At 38.8% G+C, this 25,274-nt stretch overlaps 1 protein-coding gene across 1 annotated transcript in view; it reads right to left on the reverse strand.

Moving 5' to 3' along the window:
* Apmap (adipocyte plasma membrane associated protein) overlaps positions 1–25,274 on the reverse strand; it is a 50,101-nt gene that overhangs the window by 15,957 nt on the left and 8,870 nt on the right. Inside the window, 2 exon segments of the mRNA XM_047539635.1 lie at positions 13,197–13,312; positions 18,042–18,158. Coding sequence (XP_047395591.1) covers positions 13,197–13,312; positions 18,042–18,158 — 233 coding nt within the window.

Consider the following 25,274-nt stretch of genomic DNA (forward strand, 5'->3'; position numbering starts at 1 on the left):
AAGAATCAACAAATGGGATGGATTTAAAATAAAAAACTTCTCCTCAGCAAAGAACAATCAATAACATGAAGAGAGAGTCTAAAGAATGAGAGAAAATCTTTACCACACAAACCTCAGATAGAGCATTAATCTCCAGGATATATAAAGAACTCAAAACTTAAACATCAAAACACCAAATAACTAATCAACAAATGGGCTAAGAAAGTGGACACTTCACAGAAGAAGAAATACAAATGATCAACAAACATATGAAAAAATGCTCATCTCTAGCAATTACAGAAATGCAAATCAAAACTACCCTAAGATTTCATCTCACTCCAGTCATAATGGCAAGTATCAAGAATACAAGCAATAATAACCATTGGCAAGGATGTGGGGGAAAAGGTACATGCATACACTGCTGGTGGGACTGCAGATTGGTGCAACTGCTATGGAAAGCAGTATGGAGATTTCTCAGAAAACTTTGAATGAACCCACCATTTGACACAGCTATCTCACTCCAGTTTATACCCAAAGGACCTAAAATCAGCAAACTACAGTTGATGCAGCCACATCAATGTTTATAGCAGCTTAATTCACAATAGCTAAACTATGGAACCAACCTAGATGCCCTTCAACAGAAGAATGGATGAAGAAAATGTGTACAAGTATGGTACATGTACACAATGGACTATTTACTCAGCCTTAAGAAGAATGAAATTATGACATTTGCAGGTAAACAGATGGAACTAGAGAATATCATGCTAAGTGAAATAAGTCAATCCCAAAAAACCAAAGGCCAAATATTTTCTCTGATAAGCATATGCTGATCCATAGTGGGGGGTGGTACAGAAGAATAAAGGAACTTTAGATTATGTAGAGGTGAGTGAAGAGAGGGGTGGGGCAATGGGGATGGGAAGGACAGTAGAATGAGACAGATATTATTACCCTATATGCACATATGATTACACTACTGATGTGATTCAGCACCATGTACAGTCAGAAGAATGAGAAGATATGCTTCCTTTGTGTACCATATGTCAAAATGCGTTCTACTGTCATGTATAAACAAATTAGAATAAATTTTTAAAAGAAAAAAAGAGATTGCAGGAAAATTCCAAAATTCTTGGAAATTAACAATTTTTTTAAAAAAAAGGTCAATGAAAAAAATCTCATAAGAAATTTAAAATATTAAAAATATTTTGAACTGAACAAAAATGAATATACAACTTATCAAAATGTGTGGGATATAGTGAAAATGGTACTCAAAGGGAAATTGTGACATTGAATAAATACATTAGAAAAGAAAAATATTTAAAATCAATACCCTTAAGTTTTCAACTTAGGAAACTAGAAAAAGACAAGCAAATTAAATTCATCAGAAACAAAAGAGGGAACATCACAAAAGAATAAAACTATGAACAACAGTGTTCACAAATTTGACAAAATGGATGAAATGGACCAATTTAATTCCTTGAAAGACACAATCTGATGACACTGCACAGGAAGAAATAGACAAAATGAATAGTCCTGTATCTATTAAAGAAATTGAATCAATAATTAACAACCTTTCAAGACAGAAAGCATCAAGTCCAGATGGGTTCACTGGTGAATTTTACCCAACATTAAAGAAATTACAACCAATTTTCTCAGATTTCTTTCAGTAAACAGAAGCAGATAGAATACTTCCTAACTCATTCTATGAGGCCAACATGACCCAAACACTAAAGCCAGACAAAAGCATTATAAGAAAACTATAAACCATTATCTGTTATGAACATAGATGCAAAGATCCTCAACAAAATCAAATCCAACAATGTATATTTTGTTTTTTTTTTTATATATATTTATTTTTTTTTAATTGTATACAAATGGGATGCATGTTGTTTCTCTGTTTGTACATAGAGTCAAGGCATACCATTTGTGTAATCACACGTTTACATAGGGCAATGATGTTTATTTTTTTTCCTTCCCCCCCACCCCTCCCACTCCTCTTTTCCCTCTATACAGTCCTTCTTTCCTTCATTCTTACCGCTCTCCTTATCCCTAACCCTAAACCTAACCCTAAACCTAATGCTAACCCCTCCCACCCCCCATTATATGTCCTCATCCGCTTATCAGCGAGATCATTCGTCCTTTAGTTTTTTGAGATTGGCTTATCTCACTTAGCATGATATTCTCCAATTTCGTCCATTTGCCTACAAATGCCATAATTTTATCATTCTTCATTGCGGAGTAATATTCCATTGTATAAATATGCCACAGTTTCTTTATCCATTCATCAACTGAAGGGCATCTAGGTTGGTTCCACAATCTGGCTATGGTGAATTGAGCAGCAATGAACATTGATGTGGCTGTATCTCTGTAGTATGCTGATTTTAAGTCCTTTGGGTATAGGCCAAGGAGTGGGATAGCTGGGTCAAATGGTGTTTCCATTCCAAGCTTTCTGAGGAATCTCCACACTGCTTTCCAGAGTGGCTGCACTAATTTGCAACCCCACCAGCAATGTATGAGTGTTCCTTTTTCACCACATCCTCGCCAACACCTATTGTTGCTTGTATTCTTGATAATCGCCATTCTAATTGGGGTGAGATGAAATCTTAGGGTAGTTTTGATTTGCATTTCCCTTATTACTAGGGATGTTGAACATTTCTTCATATATCTGTTGATTACTTGTACATCTTCTTCTGTGAAGTGTCTGTTCATTTCCTTAGACCATTTGTTGATTGGATTATTTGTATTCTTCGTGTAGAGTTTTTTGAGTTCTTTATAGATTCTGGAAATTAGCGCTCTATCTGAGGTATGGTTGGCAAAGATATTCTCCCACTCCGTAGGCTCTCTCTTCACATTTCTGATAGTTTCCTTTGCTGAGAGAAAGCTTTTTAGTTTGAATCTATCCCAGTTGTTGATTCTTGCTTTTATTTCTTGTGCTATGGGAGTCCTGTTAAGGAAGTCTGATCTTAAGCCAACAAGTTGAAGATTTGGACCTACTTTTTCTTCTATAAGATGCAGGGTCTCTGGTCTGATTCCGAGGTCCTTGATCCATTTTGAGTTGAGTTTTGTGCAGGGTGAGAGATAGGGGTTTAATTTCATTCTATTGCATATGGTTTTCCAGTTTTCCCAGCACCATTTGTTGAAGAGGCTATCTTTTCTCCATTGCATATTTTTGGCCCCTTTGTCTAGTATGAGAAAATTGTATTTATTTGGGTTTGTGTCCATGTCCTCTATTCTGTACCATTGATCTACCTGTCTATTTTGGTACCAATACCATGCCGTTTTTGTTACTATTGCTTTGTAGTAGAGTTGAAGATCTGGTATTGCAATACCCCCTGCTTCGCTCTTGCGACTGAGGATTGCTTTAGCTATTCTAGGTTTTTTATTCTTCCAGATGAATTTCATAATTGCTTGCTCTATTTCTGCAAGGTACATCATTGGGATTTTAATTGGAATTGCATTGAATCTGTATAGCACTTTAGGTAGTATAGCCATTTTGACAATATTAATTCTGCCTATCCAGGAACATGGGAGATCTTTCCATTTTCTAAGGTTTTCTTGAATTTCTTTCTTTAGTGTTCTGTAGTTCTCATTGTAGAGGTCTTTCACCTCTTTTGTGAGATTGATTCCCAAGTATTTTATTTTTTTTGAGGCTATTGTGAATGGGGTAGTTTTCCTAATTTCTCTTTCTGAAGATTCATCACTTATGTATAAAAATGCATTGGATTTATGAGCATTGATCTTGTAACCTGCTACTTTACTGAATTCACTTATGAGTTCTAAAAGTTTTCTGGTGGAATTTCCAGGTTCCTCTAAATATATAATCATGTCATCAGCGAACAGGGATAGTTTGAGTTCTTCTTTTCCTATTCGTATCCCTTTAATTTCTTTGGTTTGTCTGATTGCTCTGGCTAGAGTCTCAAGGACGATGTTGAATAGAAGCGGTGAAAGAGGGCATCCCTGCCTTGTTCCAGTTTTTAGGGGGAACGCTTTCAGTTTTTCACCATTTAGAATGATATTAGCCATGGGCTTAGCGTAGATTGCCTTTAAAATGTTAAGGAATGTTCCCACTACCCCAATTTTTTCTAGTGTTTTGAGCATGAAGGGATGCTGTATTTTATCGAATGCTTTTTCTGCATCTATTGAAATAATCATGTGATTCTTAACTTTAAGTCTGTTGATATGGTGAATGACATTTATTGATTTCCGAATGTTGAACCAACATTGCATCCCTGGGATAAAACCCACTTGATCGTGGTGCACTATCTTTTTAATATATATTTGTATGTGATTTGCTAATATTTTGTTGAGAATTTTTGCATCGATGTTCATTAAGGATATTGGTCTGAAATTTTCTTTTCTCGATGTGTCTCTGTCTGGTTTAGGTATCAGGGTGATATTGGCTTCATAGAACGAGTTTGGGAGGATTCCCTCCTCTTCTATTTCATGGAATAGTTTGAGAAGTATTGGAATGAGCTCTTCTTTAAAGGTTTTGTAGAACTCGACTGAGAACCCATCTGGTCCTGGACTTTTCTTTGTTGGTAGGCTTTTGATGACCTCTTCTATTTCATTGCTTGAAATTGGTTTATTTAAGTTGTGTATGTCCTCCTCGTTCAGTTTAGGTAATTCATATGTCTCTAGAAATTTGTTGATGTCTTCGAGGTTTTCTGTTTTGTTGGAGTATAGATTTTCGAAGTAGCTTCTAATTATGTTTTGTATTTCACTCGTGTCTGTTGTGATGTTTCCTTGTTCATTCCGAATTTTAGTAATTTGAGTTTTCTCCCTCTTTCTCTTTGTTAGTGTGGCTAAGGGTTTATCAATTTTATTTATTTTTTCAAAGAACCAACTATTTATTTTGTTAATTTTTCCAATTGTTTCTTTTGTTTCAATTTCGTTGATTTCGGCTCTGATTTTAACTATTTCCTGTCTTCTACTACTTTTGGTATTGGTCTGCTCTTCTTTTTCTAGTGCTTTGAGCTGTAGTGTTAAGTCGTTTATTTGTTGATTTCTACTTCTTTTTTTGAATGCACCCCATGAAATAAATCTTCCTCTAAGTACTGCGTTCATAGTGTCCCAGAGATTTTGATATGATGTGTCTTTGTTCTCGTTTACTTCTAAGAATTTTTTTATTTCCCTCCTGATGTCTTCTGTTATCCATTCATCATATAATAGTGTATTATTTAATCTCCAGGTATTGGAGAAGTTTCTGTTTTTTATTCTGTCATTTATTTCTAATTTCAATCCATTATGATCTGATAGAGTACAAGGTAGTATCTCTATCTTCTTGTATTTGCTAACAGTAGCTTTGTGGCATAAAATATGGTCTATTTTAGAGAAGGATCCATGTGCTGCTGAGAAGAAAGTGTACTCGTTCTTTGTTGGATGGTATATTCTATATATGTCCGTTAAGTCTAAATTGTTGATTGTGTTGTTGAGATCTATAGTTTCTTTATTCAGTTTTTGTTTGGATGATCTATCCAGTGGTGAGAGAGGTGTGTTAAAATCACCTAGTATTATTGTGTTGTGGTCTATTTGATTTCTGGAATTGAGAAGGATTTGTTTGACGTACGTGGATGAGCCAATGTTCGGGGCATAGATATTTATGATTGTTAAGTCTTGCTGATTTATGCTTCCCTTAAGCAGCATGTAATGTCCTTCTTTATCCCTTCTGACTAGTTTTGGTTTGAAGTCCACATTATCTGAGATGAGGATGGATACTCCAGCTTTTTTGCTGTGTCCGTGTGCATGGTGTTTTTCCCCATCCTTTCACCTTTAGTCTATGGGTGTCTCTTTCTATGAGATGAGTCTCTTGCAGGCAGCATATTGTTGGATTTTTCTTTTTAATCCAATCTGCCAGTCTGTGTCTTTTGATTGATGAATTCAGGCCATTGACATTCATGGTTATTATTGTGATATGATTTGTATTCCCAGTCAATTGACTCATATTTGTTTTTGACATGATTTGGTTTCTCCTTTATTTGGCTATTCCTTTAGGCTAGCGCCTCCTGTTGCTGATTTGCATCGTTGTTTTTCATCTCTTCCTCATGGAATATTTTGCTGAGAATGTTCTGTAATGCTGGCTTTCTTTTTGTAAATTCCTTTAGCTTTTGTTTATCATGGAAGGATCTTATTTCATCGTCAAATTTGAAGGTAAGTTTTGCTGGGTATAAGATTCTTGGTTGGCATCTGTTTTCTTTCAGGGCTTGGTAAATGTTGTTCCAGGCCCTTCTAGCTTTTAGGGTCTGGATTGAAAAATCTGCTGATATTCTTATTGGTTTCCCTCTGAATGTAATTTGATTCTTTTCTCTCGCGGCCTTTAAAATTCTGTCTTTATTTTGTATGTTAGGTATTTTCATAATAATGTGCCTTGGTGTGGGTCTGTTGTAATTTTGTATGTTTGGAGTTCTATAAGCCTCTTGTTCTTGGTTTTCCATTTCATTCTTCAGATTTGGGAAATTTTCTGTTATTATTTCATTGAATAGATTGTTCATTCCTTTGGTTTGTTTCTCTAAGCCTTCCTCAATCCCAATAATTCTTAAATTTGGCCTTTTCATGATATTCCATAATTCTTGTAGGTTCTGTTCATGATTTCTTACCATCTTTTCTGTTTGGCCAACTTTGCTTTCAAGGTTAAATAATTTGTCTTCAATGTCTGAGGTTCTGTCTTCCAGGTGTTCTATCCTATTGGTTATGCTTTCTATGGAGTTTTTAACTTGATTTATTGTTTCCTTCATTTCAAGTATTTCAGTTTCTTTTTTTTTCAGTATCTCTAACTCTTTATTGAAATGATCTCTTGCTTCCCGTATTTGGTCTTTTAACTGTTGATTGGTGCGATCATTTAATGCCTGCATTTGCTCTTTCATCTCCTCCTTCAATGCCTGCATTTGCTCTTTCATCTCCTCATTAGCTTCCCTGATCGTTTTAATTACGTACATTCTGAACTCCCTTTCTGACATTTCTTCTGCTGTGCTGTCATTGGGTTTTATTGATGTAGTATCTAGGTTTGTTTGATACATTTTCTTCCCTTGTTTTCTCATATTGGACAGATGTCAGTGGGAATCTGAGATATTGCAGATTTCCTCTATTGGCTTATAGTGTCCCGATAAGATTTCCAGTGTATCACCTCCCAGCCTTCAGTAGCCTGATGTCTTGGAGGAATCTGATAAAGCAGCGCATCCGAAGAAAACTGCCCCTAGCCCCCTACTAGTTCCACGGCTTGGAACTGGTTCTGTGCGGAAATGCTCTCACTGTGGTCCTGCACCGTGCAGCTGGCCGTGTGGGAGGAGCCCACTGCCGGAGTGTGGAAGGCTACCTTGGGAAGACTCTAGCTGCCCTGCCTGGCTCCGATAAGCCACCTCTATCTGGGCCTGCCACCCGGGCCGAGCTTTACCCAGAGGGCAGACTCACCTGTGGCTCTATTTCAGTCTGAGTCTCTCAATGCCTCCCCTTCTTAACTCCTGGGTTCTGGAGCGACTGGGGGTGCAGTCACCCTCTAGGCCGCCATCTTGGATCGCCCTGTGAAGAGAGCCTGTGACCGGAGTGGGCAGAGCTGCCCGAAGAGTTCTCTGGCTGCCCTGCCCTGATCCCAGAGGCTGCTTGCAGATTGAAGCTCTCCGTTGGTTCGGGGACTTGTGGCTGGTTCTATGTAGAAAACCTCTCACTGGGCGGTCTGGTCTGAGAAGCTAGCCTTGAAAGGCACCTCCCACCGCAGGGGTCCAGGCTACTTGGGGGGGTCTCTGGCTGCCCTATCCTGGTCCCTGAAGCTGCTTGTTTGCCGGAGTACGTTGCGCTGCAGTGGCTCCAGGACTCGGAGCTTGTTCTGGTCAGAAAGGCTCTCACTAGCGGGCCAGTTCCGTTCGGAGAACCTGGAGAAGCTGGCTGTGTGGGCGGGGCCCACCGCCGGAGTGCGCAGGGCTGCCTGTGGATGACTCTAGCTGCTCTGCCCGGTTCTGATAAGCCACCTCTATCTGGGCCTGCCACCCGGGCCGAGCTTTACCCAGTGGGCAGACTCACCTGTGGCTCTATTTCAGTCCGAGTCTCTCAGTGCCTCCCCTTCTTAACTCCTGGGTTCTGGCGCGACTGTGGGTGCAGTCTCCCTCTAGGCCGCCATCTTGGATCGCCCCGTGAAGAGAGCCCAACAATGTATATTTTGGACTACCCATCACAACCAAGTGGAATTTATTCCAGATATCTAAGGCTGGTTCAACATTCAAAAATCAATAGGCTTCAAAAGAAAAATCACATGATCATATTAATTGATTCAGAAAAAGCATTGAAAAAAATCTAGTACCCATTCGTGATGTTAAAAAAAAAAAGTTAGGAATAGTGGGAAACTTTCTCAAACTGATAAAGAACTACTTTCAACATCAAACTGATTATAAAGAAAATTTAAAAACTAAAAGGGGAGACACTCCATACTCATGGAGAGGAACACTCAATATTGTCAAAATGTCAGTTCTTTGTAAATTGAGCTACAGATTCAATGCAATCCCAATCAAAATTCCAGCAAATTATTTTATGAATATCAACAAACTGATCCTAAAGTTTACATAGAAAGGCAAAAGACCTAAGAGTCTAATATAATATTAAAGAAGAATGAATTCTAAAGGTTGACAATGCCCAACTTCAATACTCAGTATAAAGCCACCAAAACCAAGACAATCTGTTATTAGCAAAAGGCTACACAAACAGGTCAATCAAACAGAATAAAGGGCCCAGAAAAGATCTATATAAACATAATCAACTGATAGCTGACAAAGCAGCAGAGCCAATACACTGGAGAAAAAAATAGTGTTTTCCACATATGCCTAAAACTAGACAGGCAAAAAAGTTAATCTAGACACAGACTTTACATCCTTCACAAAAATTAACTCAAAATGAACCACAGACCCAAATGTAAATTGCAAAAATGATAAATATCCCCAGAAGACAACATAGGGGAGAATCTAGGTGGCCTTGGGTATGATGATGACTTTTAAGATACGATGACAAAGACATGATCCATGGAAAAATAATTGACAAGTTAGACTTACTTAAAATTAAAAACATTTGCTGTGTGAAAGAACTGTCAAGATAACAACAACACAAGCCACAGGCTGGGAGAAAATACTTGCAAAGACATTTCTGAAAAAACTTATCCAAAACAAAAATATCTTAAAGGATGTGAGGGTGATATGATCACCATGATCACCAGGATTGATTTGGCTAACCTGGCTGGCTAGGCAGGTGTCCTCTTCTTCCTCCCTCACCACTCCATGTGCATCCCTCCCAAAGCAGTGTGCTCTATCACAGAGGACAACCTTCCCCAATAGAAGAGGACAGTTCTTTGGTCAGCGTATTAAAGTAGCTGTTCCCCTGCTAGAACCTCCAAACGGGCTCTCAATGAACTCATAAAGGTCAACAAGAAAATGAACAACACAATTACAAAAATGAGCGAAAGACCTGAAGAGATACCTTGTCAAAGAAGATCTACATGTGATAAGTAAGCATATGAAAAGTAGCTCAATATCACATGTCATGAGAAAAATGCAAATGAAAATGAGTTCAGGGGTTGTGGCTCAGTAGTGGAGTTCACACCTAGCATGTGTGAGGTCCTAGGTTCGATTTTCAGCACCACATAAAAAGAAAATAAAGGTATTTTGTCTGCCTACAACTAAAAAATATATTAAAAAAAAAGAAGAAAGAAAAGGAGTTCAGAAAGACCAATATCCAAAACACTAATAATAAAAAATACTGACAAGGATGTGGAGCATCAGGAACCCTCATTCACTACTAAGAGGAATGACAAATGGTTTAGCCACTTTGTAATACAGTTTGGGGGATTTTTTGTTTTTACAAAACTAAACTTACTCTTACCTTGTGATCCACCCTTTGTGCTCTTTGGTATTTGCCCAAATGAACTGAAATACTTACATCCACACTCCCCCACACACACACACACAAAAAAAATCGGCACACAGATATTTACTTCAGTCTTATTCATAATTGATAAAACTTGAAAACAGCCACATGTCCATCAGTAGCAAACTGATAAATAAACCCTGGTACACCCAGTCAATGGAATATGATTCAATGCTAAAAAGAAATGAGCTAGCAAGCCATGAAAAGAAATGGAGGAAACTCAAATGCATATTATCAAGTAAAAGAAGCCAAGCTAAAAAGGTTACATACCAGCTATATGGTGTTCTAGAAAAGACAAAACTATGAAGACAATAAAATGATCAATGGTTGCTGAGAGTTTAAGAGAGGAGGGATGAATCAGAGAGTGCAGAGGATTTTTAGGGCATTGAAAATATTTTGTACAATACTATAATATTTAATACATTTGTCCAAACCCATAGAATGTGTACCACTAACAATGAATACTAATGTAAATTCTAGATGCTGGAGATAATGGTGTCAAAGTGGGTACCACTCTGATGGGCAAAATACAGGGAAAGCACATGGCAAAACCCAACACAAATGCCCATTCATGATAAAAAAAAAAAAAAAAAAAAAAAAAAACTTTTCCAGAAAACTCTGTACCTTCTGCTCAATTCTGCTGGGAACCTAAAACTGCTCTTAAAACTAAAGTCTATTTTAAAATTAAGTATGTTAACTGATGAATGCTTCCCTCCAGCGCTTTCCTAAGGCTAACAGCAACCTGCCAACCATCTCCAGGACAACCTCCAAATGAGGCTGCAGCAAAACTGGTCCCTGGCGACTTTCCTGTGGTTTACAGGAGTATAACCAGAGGTCCCCACCAGGCCTAACCCAGTAGGTTATGCCACCCAGTAGGTAACTAGGCTTCAGCATGGAAAAAAGAAAAGGCAGGACAAGCACTCTCTTAGAGAGGTAAGAAAAGACCACCAGCTTGCACTTTGACTCCTGTAGATTCTGATTTTAAAGTACAGTATTTTATTTTTCACCCCAAAGAAAATTGTGTCAGTTTCCCTTTAAGAGAAATATGAAGTCCTATCATGAAGTACTTATTCTTCTTGAAACAATTTTGACTTTTGCCAGCCAAAAAATAAACCAATGATTGCAAAAAAGGGCCAGCTCAGGGTCCCATGTCAAACAGCAGGGACTGGGCAACAGAAGTTGTTCAACACCTTTGGAGTAGCAATTACTGATTACTGAAATGAAACAGAAGCATACTGGATGCACATGTCCACAATCAATGCCCAGAAAACACTGGATTTCAGGGTGACTACAGGCATTTTGAAAGAAGCTACTCAAAAATCCTGACATCAGTTAAAGTGTGCCTTTTTAATACCAATCCTAAGTCTCAATTTAATACCAAATTTGATTCTCAATTTTTTGACAGAAATTCCTTGTTCTAGATTGCTAGAGATGCAAGCATTTGAACCAGACTCAATTCTAGTTCTCAAGCATAGGGAGGTGTGATGGTACCAACTCAAGTAGAGTGACAATATTGAGAAACATTCTCCATTTCATAATGCGCTAAGAAATAATGCTCTGTCAAGCAAGACCTATCTAATGAATTAAGCATAATGTCTGCATTTTGTCTTCCCTTCACACCACTTTGAGTACAATAAAGTGCTCTATAGAAACTCAGAATCATGCCAATCATACTTCAGATAGAGCGCTAATCTCCAGAATCTATAAAGAACTCAAAAAACTCTACACCAAGAATGTAAATAATCCAATTGACAAATGGGCTAAAGAAATGAATAGACACTTCACAGAAGAAGATATACAAGCAATCAACAAACATATGGAAAAATGTTCAACATCTCTAGTAATAAGAGAAATGCAAATCAAAACCACCCTAAGATTCCATCTCACCCCAATTAGAATGGCGATTATCAAGAATACAAGCAACAACAGGTGTTGGCGAGGATGTGGGGAGAAAGGTACACTCTTACATTGCTGGTGGGGCTGCAAATTAGTGCAGCCACTCTGGAAAGCAGTGTGGAGATTCCTTAGAAAACTTGGAATGGAACCACCATTTGACCCAGCTATCCCACTCCTTGGCCTATACCCAAAGGACTTAAAATCAGCATATTACAGAGATACAGCCACATCAATGTTCATAGCTGCTCAGTTCACAATAGCCAGATTGTGGACCCAACCTAGATGTCCTTCAATTGATGAATGGATAAAGAAAATGTGGTATATATATATATATATATATACAATGGAATATTACTCAGCCATAAAGAATGATAAAATTATGGCATTTGCAGGCAAATGGATGAAACTGGAGAATATCATGCTAAGTGAGATAAGCCAATCTCAAAAAACCAAAGGAAGAATGATATCGCTAATAAGTGGATGATGACACATAATGGGGGGTGGGAAGGGTTAGTGTTGGGGTTGGAGTTGGGTTTAGGGAGGGGCGCAGGAATGGAGGAAGGAAGGACTGTATAGATGGAGGGGAGGGGTGGGAGGGGTGGGGGGGAAGGGAAAAAATGGCAGAATGAATCAAACAACATTACCCTATGTAAATTTATGATTACACAAATGGTATGCCTTTACGCCATGTACAGACAGAGAAACAACATGTATCTCATTTGTTTACAATAAAAAAAAAAAAAAAGAGCTGGGAATGTAGCTCAGTGGGAAAGCACTTGCCTCGCACATGTAAGGTCTTAGGTTTTGTCCCCAGTACTGCTGACCCCCTCAAAAAAAAAAAAAAAAAAAGGAAAAGAAAAAGAAAAAAGGATAAGAAGTAGGTTTTAACACATTATGTAGAGTTAGAGGTGGATAAATGGCCATACCTGAAATCAGCTTATAAGGCAAAATAAATTTAGAAGAAAGCTTTCTGGTAAGTTCTGCTATGGTACTTTTCTGTTTACATCATTGCTATCCTTGTTTTTAAAAAAGGGCTAGGAATGTAGGTCAATGGTAAAGGGTCCCTGGTTGGGGAGGAGATAGCTGTTCCTTATCATTCCAACTAAATATTTTAAAATTTGTTTTAATCTACAAAATGTTGAATTGTATCAAAAGCCTTTTAAGTGTGTATTAAAATGTTTTATTATTTAAAAAAAAAAAAAAAAAGAAACTCAGAATCACCCCTGGCTAAAATGGCATGCAACCTGGTTATAGGACACCAGCAAAAAGAACACTCCCATTGGGTCATCCCGTAGGATGGCCACAGCTAAGAAACATGTGTAGGGCTACCCAACCCAGCCTCTGTAGCTGCTCCCACAGAATCTACCCACTTGAGCAACAACAACCTGGAAGGTACCCAAGTCACTCCAGTTCCTAGGGTTACTTACCTCCAATATTTACTAAGGACTCTGGCCCAATAAGTTGGTTTTCAAATAGCCTGTCCGCCTGCTGCAATTTCGTATTTGGTTGCAGAACACCAAGCAAGATAGGGGGTTCTTTGAAGCTGTAAAATAATTAATTATAAGAATTTGTCTGTAAAAAACATAGATGAAGGAAAATGTTTATTTAGGTTCATGTCAGATCACTGCACCTGTCAGCTCACTTCCACAATGGCCCCATCTCACCAAGAGCCACAATACTTGAAATGGCTCTTAGGGTTGCCCAGGCTAACCCCATCACCCCTCCCACATCACCTCTGTGCTAGGTCTTTGGTTGGTTGGCTTTTTTTTTTTTTTTTTTTTTTTTTTTTTTTTTTTTTTGTGGTACTAGGGATGGAACTCAGGGTCTTGCACATGTGCACATGCTATACAGGAACTCTTTATCATTAAGTTACATCCCCAGCACCCTGCTGGATCTTGTCTGCACTAGGCACTTCTCACCTTAGATATTTCTCCCTGGCTCTTCCTCCACCTGGAACATTAAACCCCTCATAAGCTCCTTTCCCTACTTGTTCCTCCTTAGCAAGGTCTGCTATGAGCACCCAATTTAACATTCAATACCTCCCTAAGCCCAGACCTCAACCTGCCCTATTCTTTTATTGCACTTGTCAGCTTCTCATGTACTATTTATTTACTTTTCTGGTATATTTATTGTCCAATAGAACACATTTTTCATGAAATTAGGGATTCCTTTCCATGTTTTTTTTTCTGCTGCATCCAAGCACATAGCACTCAATCTGGCACAGTAGGCTCCTAATATACACTGTTGCTGGGAGGGAAGAGGAATATTTCCCAATCGCCTTCCCACCTTGCCATCCAGCAAGGTAGTTTCTTAGCCTGCCCATCAGTGTGGGAGAACCAGGGGTGGATGGGGGTGGCTAAGGATGTGGAGTATTAGGAAAGCCTTCTGCCCTGCCTACTTTCCAATCAAAGCATCTCACTTCCTGACACCACCTCTAAGTCAGCACCTGCACAGAACACAGCACAATACTCCCCCGCAACTAAATTCTCTCTCCTTCCCATACTCCCAATAATGGCTTTCTCCTGTTATAAAGAAATACACTCTTAGGTTAACAGGGAACTTAATTTCCAAAGGAGAAGGGCAAAGATGCACTTGTAGAAGTGTCCTGCCTACTTTGGCTAATGAGTTGTGTACTTCTGAGTTCAATTTTAACCTTGGGAAGGTCCAACTCCTAAGGTGACTGTGCAGAGTAAACTGCATATTAAGCACTTAAAGCCCAGGGACAGAAACACTCAACATCTCTACCACCATGCCCTTGGACTTAGGTTGAGTCCTTCCACAGCAAGTATTCAAGAAGCATTTGTGGAATCTAACTTATCAGCATATAGGACATGTCCCTGCTCACAAAGAGACTGAGTATAATCTCAGTGGGGAGAAAAAAAAACTTATGAGAAAATGCAAAGGACAGGCAAGAAAGGGTCCCCATACCAGCAGCCAGGCAGCAGCAGTCTCGACAAAGGGGAGTGACAAAGAAACCCAAATCAGGCAGGAACTCAGGGTATTAACCAACTAGCAGGGTAGTATGGATTCTTGTTAAAGCCAGTGAACTCCTGCTAACTCTTGCTAACTCAACAGCTGTGGCATTTACATTCAGTTTCTAATTTTTATCCTTTTTCTCCCCATGGTTCTACCTGACCAAGATCACACTTCAATCTTCCCCCAAGATCAAACTTCCTAAATATTTTTGCCAACTCTGTCAACTATAAATGCAGTAAGTCTATCTCATACAAATACATGTGTCTAGGACACAATCTTGTGGCATACCCTCCAAGAAGATACTGGCTCAGCAGCAGCTACTCCAGTGTATACTCCAGCACTCTGAGAAAGGACTTAAGTTTCTATCCAGAGAGGAACAAAAGGATTATTTTTCACTAAAGAATATGGATTTTTCTAGTCATTTTTAAAATATATTTATCAGCGAGGTATGGTGATATATGCATGTAATCACAGCAACTTGGGAGGCTGAGGCAGAAGGATCACAAGTTTGAGACCAGCCTCAGAAATTTAGTGAGACCCTCAGCAACTCAGTGAGACCCTCTCTCAAAAAAGAAAAAAGAACTGGGGATGTGGCTCAGTGGTAAAGCGCCACTGGGTTCAATCCCCTATGCCAAAAAATAAATAAATAAAATAAATGTATCAGTTACAGTAAAATTTAAGGCAAAAAAATGCAGCAGAACTTTGGAGGACAGTTTCTGTTACTATAACTTTAAAGAACAATAGGAAGAGCAACTCTGTTAGCATGAACAGGAAGAGTAACTATTAGCATGTGAAAGCTATTACATATTTCAGAAGTGCACATTTTATTTCTAGGGTGAAAATGTAAAACTAAAAAGATTATAAATAAAGTAGCAAAAACTATCATGGGTAATCAGAACTTCAAGAGCTAATAAAGCACAATAAATTAAACAAAGAACTATCTGTGCTCATGGAAGATTTGTAGGGGTAGAGAAGCAGAGTCCCTCACATCCTAACCTCCTGCAATAGGGAGTGACCAGGAACCTCCAAGAACTGGATCCCAGGAAAACTGATTCTGGTTCATGGTGGCTCACTCATTTGAGGCAGAGCGTCACTGAGTTGATGCTCACCTTTTGTGTGTGTGTGTGTGTGTGTGTGGTGTTGGGGATTAAAACCAGGGCCTCATGCATGCTAGGCAAGCACTCTACCACTGAGCCACATCCCAAGGCCCTGATGCTGGCTTTCTTATATCCATACCAACTACCTGATGGTTTTGTCATCCTGTTCACAACTCACCATATTCACAAATATATACTCAAAGGCCCTATGGACATCTTACACAAATCAAGATGTTATTTACGGTGTGTACATTTCTCTGATCTTCCCTAATGGAAAAGGAAGGTGGCTTTCTGGCAGGCTTTTGACAAGCCCAGCAGCCTTCTTTTGATGACTTCTCTCCCTAAGTATCAACTGCAAAATCCACCTGTCTGGAAGGGCTGTCGCCCCTCTCCTTTCTTTTTCACCAAGCTTCTGGTCCATCTGCTCTCTGTGTTCTCTCTGACGTTTGAGAGGTCATCTAGTGCTCTGGAGGTAAACTCACAAATGTAATTCCAGCAGCTGACTAGTCACTCGATGACACCTGCTGCCCAGGTCCTGTTTACCTTCATGCCCCACTTGACCAACTAGCTTAGAGGATGGTTGGCTTGCAGAGGGGACAGAGGCAGGGTAAAGTTGGAGCTCTGTCTTCCTATTGTGATAACAGCGCCACTTGCCCCAAAGAGTGGGTCTCTCCTTCCTTGCTTGTTCTGCTCTGAACAGGGCTTTAAATATCCTTCTGTAAGTTAAGGGTTACCAAGAGAAGCCCTTTCTAGAGGAGTCCCAGGATATCCCCAAGTATAGCTCAGACAGAAAGCCACACTGGAGAACCTGCTGGCATACCAGAAATTGGAACCCACACCCTCAGGACCCACTAAGCCATCCTCCATTCTCAATTTCATTGTGTTTTCATAATACTTTGTACCTTTGCCAGTTTTAGTCAGTGATTCTGTGTATGTGGGGGGGGGGGGGTGGCCTACATCCTCAGCCCCTTTACTAATTCTAAATCCAACAACAAAAATTGACTCTTGCCACATATGCAATCTAAGCGCAGAACTGTGCCCTCTTTATGTCTCTGTATCCAAAAGGGTACTTACCTTAGGCATACCAGGTGCTGAATATGTTCTAAGTGAACTGAATCCAATATAAAATCTTAATTTTTATTTATATAACAATATGTTATTCATTGTATATGTCATATTCACTCTATAATTAGACATGATTCTTCTTTGAAGCTTTTAAAGCCTTACATGGACCAACTCATTTAAAATAAACTCCAGGCTACATGTAGTACTGTGTGACTGTAAATCCCAGGGGACTGAGACAGAAGGAGCACAAGTTTGAGGCTAGCCTCAGCAACTTACTGAGGCCCTAAGCAACTTTCCAAGACCCTATCTTAAAATACAAAATAAAAAGGGCTAGAGTCAGGCACAGTTGTGCATGCCTGTAATTCCAGTGCCTCAGGAGACTGAAGCATGAGGATTGTGCAACTTAGCAAGGCCCTGTCTCTAAACAAAATACAAAAGAGGGCTGGGGATGTAGCTCGGAGGTAAAGCACCCTTGGCTTCAAACACTAGAATCAATTAATCAATAAATAAAATAAAATGAGCCTCACACAGCTTCACTCTCATAAGTACTTCCAAGAAGAATTAGAAACTTACTAAACCAGACTGCATAGTCCTCTTGCAACCAGCTCAACCTCAATGTCACCCCACTAACAGCCTGGTTTTGCACTACTGTAATTACAATAATACTTGAAGGGGTCCCTTTTTTACAAGTTATAACTCACTACATTACTCATACAACTCTACTGGTAAAAGGCAACTTAGGAAAAAGAGAACACTAATTATAAGTTTTCAAAAAGAAACATCAGTTGCTTATAAAATTTAAACAAGGTAACAATTAACCCTCATTGGTGTATTCTTTTGCCACTTCAAATAAATCAAGGTTAGCACTAATATCTCTAATCCTTAGGCTTCTCTTATTTTGATTTTTGTCCTCAATTTGTGCATGTTTTGAAACAATGACAGAGATAATACCACACATATATTGAGTAACATCTAATCCAACATGAAAATGCAAGTACTGAGAAAATTATACAGTTCTATTTTTCAAAACTTACCTTTTGGTCAATTTGATTTACTCAGCCTTCTTTCCCAGAAGTTACATCACCCTAATACATTTCATCAAGCAATTCCTCCTGAGGATTACAGGCAGCTCACCTGAGAGGCTGGGGATCTATGGGAGACTCCAGCAGCATCATGGCTCCAAGCAGGGGAACAGTAAGGGAGATGGCCAGCATCAAGAAGGTCACCCGGAAAACTCTACCACTAAAGGAGCTGCCAGAAATAACACACAAAAGCAATCAACAGAGCTTTGCACAGTGACAAACGTGGTTGGTCTAAAGACCCTTTCTGCAGGAATAGGGCCACGTACCCAGTTTCCCACTGACCAGTGACAACCTCTGTGGCTTGTGATTAAAAGTTAACATTGATTGCTAGGATTGGCAAACAAGACTTTGTCCTTTTTAAAATACCTTCCACTGTGTGAGATACTCTGCTCAGTTATTTTCCAGATTTTAGCAGAGTTTTAAAGAGAGCAAACTCAAAGAATTGATGAGCACAAAAAGTATTGGAAAAAAAGAGTTCCAATGATATGCAGGATACACACTCATCTACAGAGAAGATAGGTATTTCTCAAAAGTCAAGATTTCCTGGTTCAGGGATTCAAAGCAGCAACACTCAGTACTATATGTCCCTAAGACTCTCAGGGATAAAAGACAGAGAGAGATGGAGGTGTGGCTCTATGGTAGAACACTTGCTTAGCAAGAATGAGGTCCTGGGTTGGATCCCCAGCACTATGAGAGAGAGATAGAGATAGAGATAGAGATAGAGAGAGAGAGAGAGAGAGAGAGAGAGAGAGAGAGAGAGAGAAAGAGAGACAGAGAGAGAGAGAATATGAATGAATTCAAGAAGCGAACAGAATCCTGACAACTGCCTGAGCCTACAATTCCCCAATCATTTTGCAGATGCCACCTTTAAGAATTTAAAGGGAAATGTAGCTCTTCCACTTGGTAGAAGAGGTCTGTCAGATAGTAAAGGCAGTCACATAGAACATAAAAAAATCAAAACTCCAAATCATCACTCCTAAAACCTTGGAAAATTTGAATAAATTTATGGACAAATGATCAGTAGTGACTAAAATATTTCTGAACCAGTCCTCAGATACATTATTTTTCACTGGGTAAACAAGTGAGAACATTTAGCCTCCTGCTACTAAATAAACCTCACAGGATCATTATTTGCTTATACAAATTGCATTCAAATTTACTAAACACTTGATATTAAGATTAATTTGCACCAAATAAAACCATGAGCTCCTAAGGTAGGAATTTTTTCCTATCGAGAAATAAAAAATGAGGAGACCCAAGATGGTGGATTAGAGGGAGGTTGCTTTCCTTGTAGCTCCATAACTCGGGTTTCAAGCAGGGGATATCTGTTTCTCGGTGAGGCAGTTTTTGCTATCGATCCCCTACTGTTTACCCCATTTGTCTACTGCAATCACCTGCAGTCTGCCAGCATATCAACTACTTTTTGAGTGCAGATTGCTCGCTGACTGGCGTCTATCATCCACCATTTGCGTGCCTCTTGCTTGTCCATCGCCTGCTTTTTACCTACCCATCACCCAACACCCAAGGTTCACCTGCCAATTGTCTGACAGCAGCGGGCAGACCGACTGCAGACCACCAGTGCAGCACCAGCTTCCTACTGTTGCCTGGAAGTCAACTGTCACAGTGCCTGCAGGTTTGGTTACACGTGGCTGCCGCCATGTTGAGACAACAGCCAGGACCTGTAGGACCCTTGGTTGGATTGACCACGCCCTGTCTCCAGGACCCCTCAGCCCAATCCACCACTCCCTGCCTGCAGGACGCCCAGACTGACTGACTGCTCCCCACCACCAGGAACCCCAGACCGCCTGACTGCACCCTGCAACCAGGACCCCCAGAATGACTGACTGCGCCCTGCCTCCAGGATCCCTGAACCAGACTGACCACCCCCCACCTCCAGGACCCCTGCCAGACCAACCGCACCCTACCTCCAGGACTTCCAGCCAAGCATGCCCACATCCTGAGCTGCAGCTCCCCGTTTGCCAACACATTTGGAAGCCAGGGCAGCCATCTTGGGTTATACTGGAAGCGGAAGCCGCCAGCTTTAGGTGGGGCAAATCCTATCCTGAGAGCCTACTGGAGACTGGAAGCTCATTGTCATGCATCAGGCTACTGAAGACTGGGAGGTTTGAATACTATATGAATGTTATAGTATAGATTGTTTTTCTTTTTCCTTTTCTTTTTTTTCCTCCCTTTTGAACATTTTTAAGTTTTTATTTCTTTACTTTTCTCGCTCTATTTTCCTTTTGTTTACCTGTTTCCTCAGAGTCTCTATCTCGCTTTTGTCATGCTAACAGCCAACTTCCTTTGATTACACTTTCACTCTTTCTATGATCTAGAACTTCTGTATACTCTTTTCTTATCTCATTAACAGCTACATCCTACACCCCTCCCCATCCTCTCTGTCCTCCATTAGAAACTGCAGACCTTATTAAAAATCTATTTGTTATACTGTAGATAATAATCAAACTCATTCTGTTTATTATGACAATATTGTTAACATCTTCATAAGGGCTATTTGGTTTAGGGTTACATACTGTCTGTACTGGGCACTGCTAATATTGATCTTCCCCTTAAACAAAAGGTTTTGGAAACCTATAGGGTCACTATAAGCCTATAGGGAGAAAACTGCAATACCCCAGATCTGCACTGCTAGAGAGGAAGATACATGAACAACATGGTAAAACAAGAGAAGAAAATGATCCAAACAAACCTAGATTCTATATTAATAGGATCCCGTGACAGCATGGTAGAAGAAATGTCCGAAAAGGAATTCAGAACATACATAATTAAAATGATTCATGAAACAAAGGAGGAGATAAGAGAGCAAATGCAGGCAATGAATGATCACTCCAATAAGCAGTTAAAAGAGCAACTGAAGGAAGCAAAGATCATTTCAACAAAAAGATAGAGATGTTCAACAAAAACCAAACAAATCCTTGAAATGAAGGAAACAATAAACTAAATAAAAAACTCAATGGAAAGCATCACCAACAGATAGACCACTTGGAAGACAGAACCTCAGAAAATTAAGACAAAATATTTAATCTTGAAAATAAAGTTGCCCAAACAGAGAAGATGGTAAGAAATCATGAACAGAATCTCCAAGAACTATGGGACATCATGAAAAGACCAAATTAAAGAATTATCAGAATTGAGGAAGGCACAGAGATACAAACCAAAGGAAAGAACAACATATTCAATGAAATAATATCAGAAAATTTCCCAAACCTGAAGAATGAAATGGAAAATCAAATACAAGAGGCTTACAGAACACCAAATGCACAAAATCACAACAGATCCACACCAAGGCACATTATAATGAAAATGCCTAACATACAAAATAAAGATAGGATTTTGAAGGCTGTGAGAGAAAAGCGTCAGATTACATATAGGGGGAAACCAATACGGATATCAGCAGATTTCTCAGTCTAGACCCTAAAAGCTAGAAGGGCCTGGAACAACATATTTCAAGCTCTGAAAGAACATGGTTGCCAACCAAGAATCCTATACCCAGCAAAACTGACCTTCAGAATTGAAGATGAAATAAAATCCTTCCAAGATAAACAAATGTTAAAAGAATTTACAAATAGAAAGCCTGCACTACAGAATATTTTCAACAAGATATTCCAAGAGGAGGAAATGAAAAGCAACAATGTAGGTCAGCAAAAGGAGGAACTACCTTAAAGGAAAAACCAATCAAAGGAGAAACCAAGTCAAGTTAAAAACCAAAAATAAACCCAAATGACTGGGAATACAAATTGTATCTCAATAATAACCCTGAACATTAATGGCCTAAACTCATCAATCAAAAGACGTAGACTGGTAGATTGGAATAAAAAGAAAGACCCAACAATATGCTGCCTTCAAGAGACTTATCTCATAAATAAGGACATCCAAAGATTAAAGGTGAAAGGATGGGAAGAAACCTACCACACACATGAACTCAGTAAAGTGAGGGTTTCCATCCTTATTTCAGATAAAGTGGACTTCAAGCCAAAGTTAGTCAGAAGGGATAAAGAAGGACATTTCATACTGCTTAAGGGAATCATAAATTAGGAAGACATAACGATCATAAATATTTATGCCCCAAACAATGGCACACCCATGTACATCAAACAAATCCTTCTCAATTCCAGGAATCAAACAGACCACAACACAATAATTCTGGGTAACTTTAACACTCCGCTGTCACCACTGGATAGATCTTCCAAACAAACTAAACAAAGAAAACATAGAACTCAATAACACAATCAATAACTTAGCCTTAACAGATATATATAGAATATTCCTTCCATCAATACACTTTCTTCTCAGCAGCACATGGAACCTTCTCAAAAATAAACTATATGTTGTGCCACAAAGTAGCCCTAGTAAATGCAAAAAATAGAGATACTACCCTGCATTCTATCAGATCATAATGGAATGAAATTAGAAATCAAAGACAAAATAAAAAACGGAAATTACTCCAACACCTGGAGACTAAACAATATGCTATTGAATGAAGCATGGATAACAGAAAATATCAGGGAGGAGATAAAAAAATTCTTAGAGGTAAATGAGAATAACAATACAACATATCAAAATCTCTGGAACACTATGAAAGCAGTACTAAGAGGAAAACTCATTGCATGGAGCACATTCAAGACAAGAATAAAAAGCCAACAACTAAATGACCTAACATTACACCTCAAAGCCCTAGAAAAAGAAGAACAGAACAATACCAAAAGTAGTAGAAGACAGGAAATAATTAAAATCAGAGCCAAATCAATGAAATTGAAACAAAAGAAACAATTCAAAGAACTGACAAAACAAAAAGTTGGTTCTTTGGAAAAGTACACAAAATACACAAACCCTTAGCCACACTAACAAAGAGAAGGAGAGAAAAAACTCAAATTACTCAAATTCGTGATGAAAAAGGAAATATCATGACAGACACCACTGAAATACATAACATAATGAGAAGGTACTTTGAAAATCTATACTCCAACAAAATAGAAAATATTGCAGACATCAACAAATTTCTAGAGACATACGATCCTCCCAAACTGAACCAGGAGGACAGTCACAATTTAAACAGATCAATTTCAAGCAGTGAAATAGAAGAAGACCTCAAAAGCCAACCAACCAAGAAAAGCCCAAGACCAGATGGATTCTCAGCTGAGTTCTACAAGACCTTCAAAGAAGAACTCATTCCAATACTTCTCAAAGTATTCAGGAAATAGAAAAGGAAGGAATCCTACCAAACTCATTCTATGAAGTTAATATCACCCTCATACCCAAACCAGACAAAGACACATCAAGGAAAGAAAATTTTAGACCAATATCCTTGATGAATATAGATGCAAAAATCCTTAACAAAATCCTGGCAAACCACATCCAAAAACATAGTAAGAAGACAGTGCACCATGATCAAGTGGGATTCATCCGGGGAATGCAAGGTTGGGTTCAAGATCTGGAAATCAATAAATGTAATTCATCACATCAATAGACTTAAGTTTAAGAATCACATGGTTATTTCAATCGACACAGAGAAAGTGTTCAACAAAATACAACATGCCTTCATGCTCAAAACACTAGAAAAAATAAGGATAGTAGGAACATACCTCAGCATTGTAAAGGCTATTTATGCTAAGCCCACGGCCAACATCACTCTTAATGGAGAAAAACTGAAAGCATACCCTTTAAAAATGGGAACAAGACAGGGATGTCCTCTTTCACCACTTCTATTCAACATTGTCCTTAAACTATTAGCCAGAGCAATTAGACAGACTAAAGAAATTAAAGGAATATGAATAGGAAAAGATGAACTCAAGCTGTTACTATTTGCTGATGACATGATTCTCTATTTAAAGGATCCAAAAAACTCCACCAGAAAACTTCTAGATCTCATAAATGAATTCAGCAAAATAGCCAGATATAAAATCAACATGCATAAATCTAAAGTATTTTTATACATAAGTGATGGAACATCTGAAAGGGAAATGAGGAAAACAACTCCATTCACAATAACCTCAAAAAAAATAAATACCTGGAAATCAATCTAACCAAAGAGGTGAAAGTTATCTACAATGAAAAATACAGAACATTAAAGAAAGAAATTGAAGAAGATCTTAGAAGATGGAAAGGTCTCCCATGTTCTTGGATAGGCAGAATTAATATTATCAAAATGGCCATACTTCCAAAGGCTCTATACAGATTTAACGCAATATCAATTAAAATCCCTATGACATTTATCATAGAAACAGAAAAAGCAATCATGAAATTCATCTGGAAGAACAAAAGACCCAGAAGAGCCAAAGCAATCCTGGGCAGGAAGAGTGATGCAGGAGGTATTACAATACCAGACCTTAAACTCTACTGTAGAGTAATAGTAAAAAAATGTCATGGCATTGGCACCAAAATAGGTAGACCAATGGAATAAGATAGAAGTCATGGAGACATACCCACATAAGTACAGTTATCTCATACTAGACAAAGGTGCCAAAAACTTACAATGGAGAAAAGATACCTCTGCAACAAATGGTGCTGGGAAAATTAGAAATCCATATGCAGCAAAATGAAATTAAACCCCTATCTCTCACCCTGTCCGAAACTCAACTCAAAATGGATCAAGGATCTAGGAATTAGGCCTGGGACCCTTCACCAAACAGAAGAAAAAGTAAGCCTGAATCTCCATCACGTTGGCTTAGGACCAGACTTCCATAACAAGACCCCCATAGTGCAAGAAATAAAAGCAAGAATCAATAAATGGGATAGATTCAAACTAAAAAGTTTTTTCTCAGCACAGGAAACAATCAACAATGTGAAAAGAGAGCCTACGGAGTGGAGAAAATCTTTTCCACACACACTTCAGACAGAGCACTCATCTCCAAAGTTTACAAAAAACTTAAAAAACTTTACACCCAAAATGCAAAGAACCCAATCTATAAATGGGCTAAGGAAATGGGCAGACACTTCACAGAAGATATACAGGTGATCAACAAATATATGAAAAAGTGCTCATCATCCCTAGTAATTAGAGAAATGCGAATTAAAACCACTCTAAGATTTCATCTAACTCCAATTAGAATGGCTATTATCAAGAACATAAGCAATAATAAGTGTTGGCGTGGATGTGGGGAAAAGGCACACTCATACGTTGCTGGTGGAGTTGCAAATTGGTTCAGCCACTCTGAAAGGCAGTATGGAAATTCCTCAGAAAACTTGGAATTAACCCACCATTTGACCCAACTATGCCACTCCTCAGTTTATACCCAAAGGACTTAAAAATCAGCATACTACAGTG

The sequence above is a fragment of the Sciurus carolinensis genome, chromosome 2, assembly GCF_902686445.1.
Source record: "Sciurus carolinensis chromosome 2, mSciCar1.2, whole genome shotgun sequence".
NCBI lineage: Eukaryota > Metazoa > Chordata > Mammalia > Rodentia > Sciuridae > Sciurus > Sciurus carolinensis.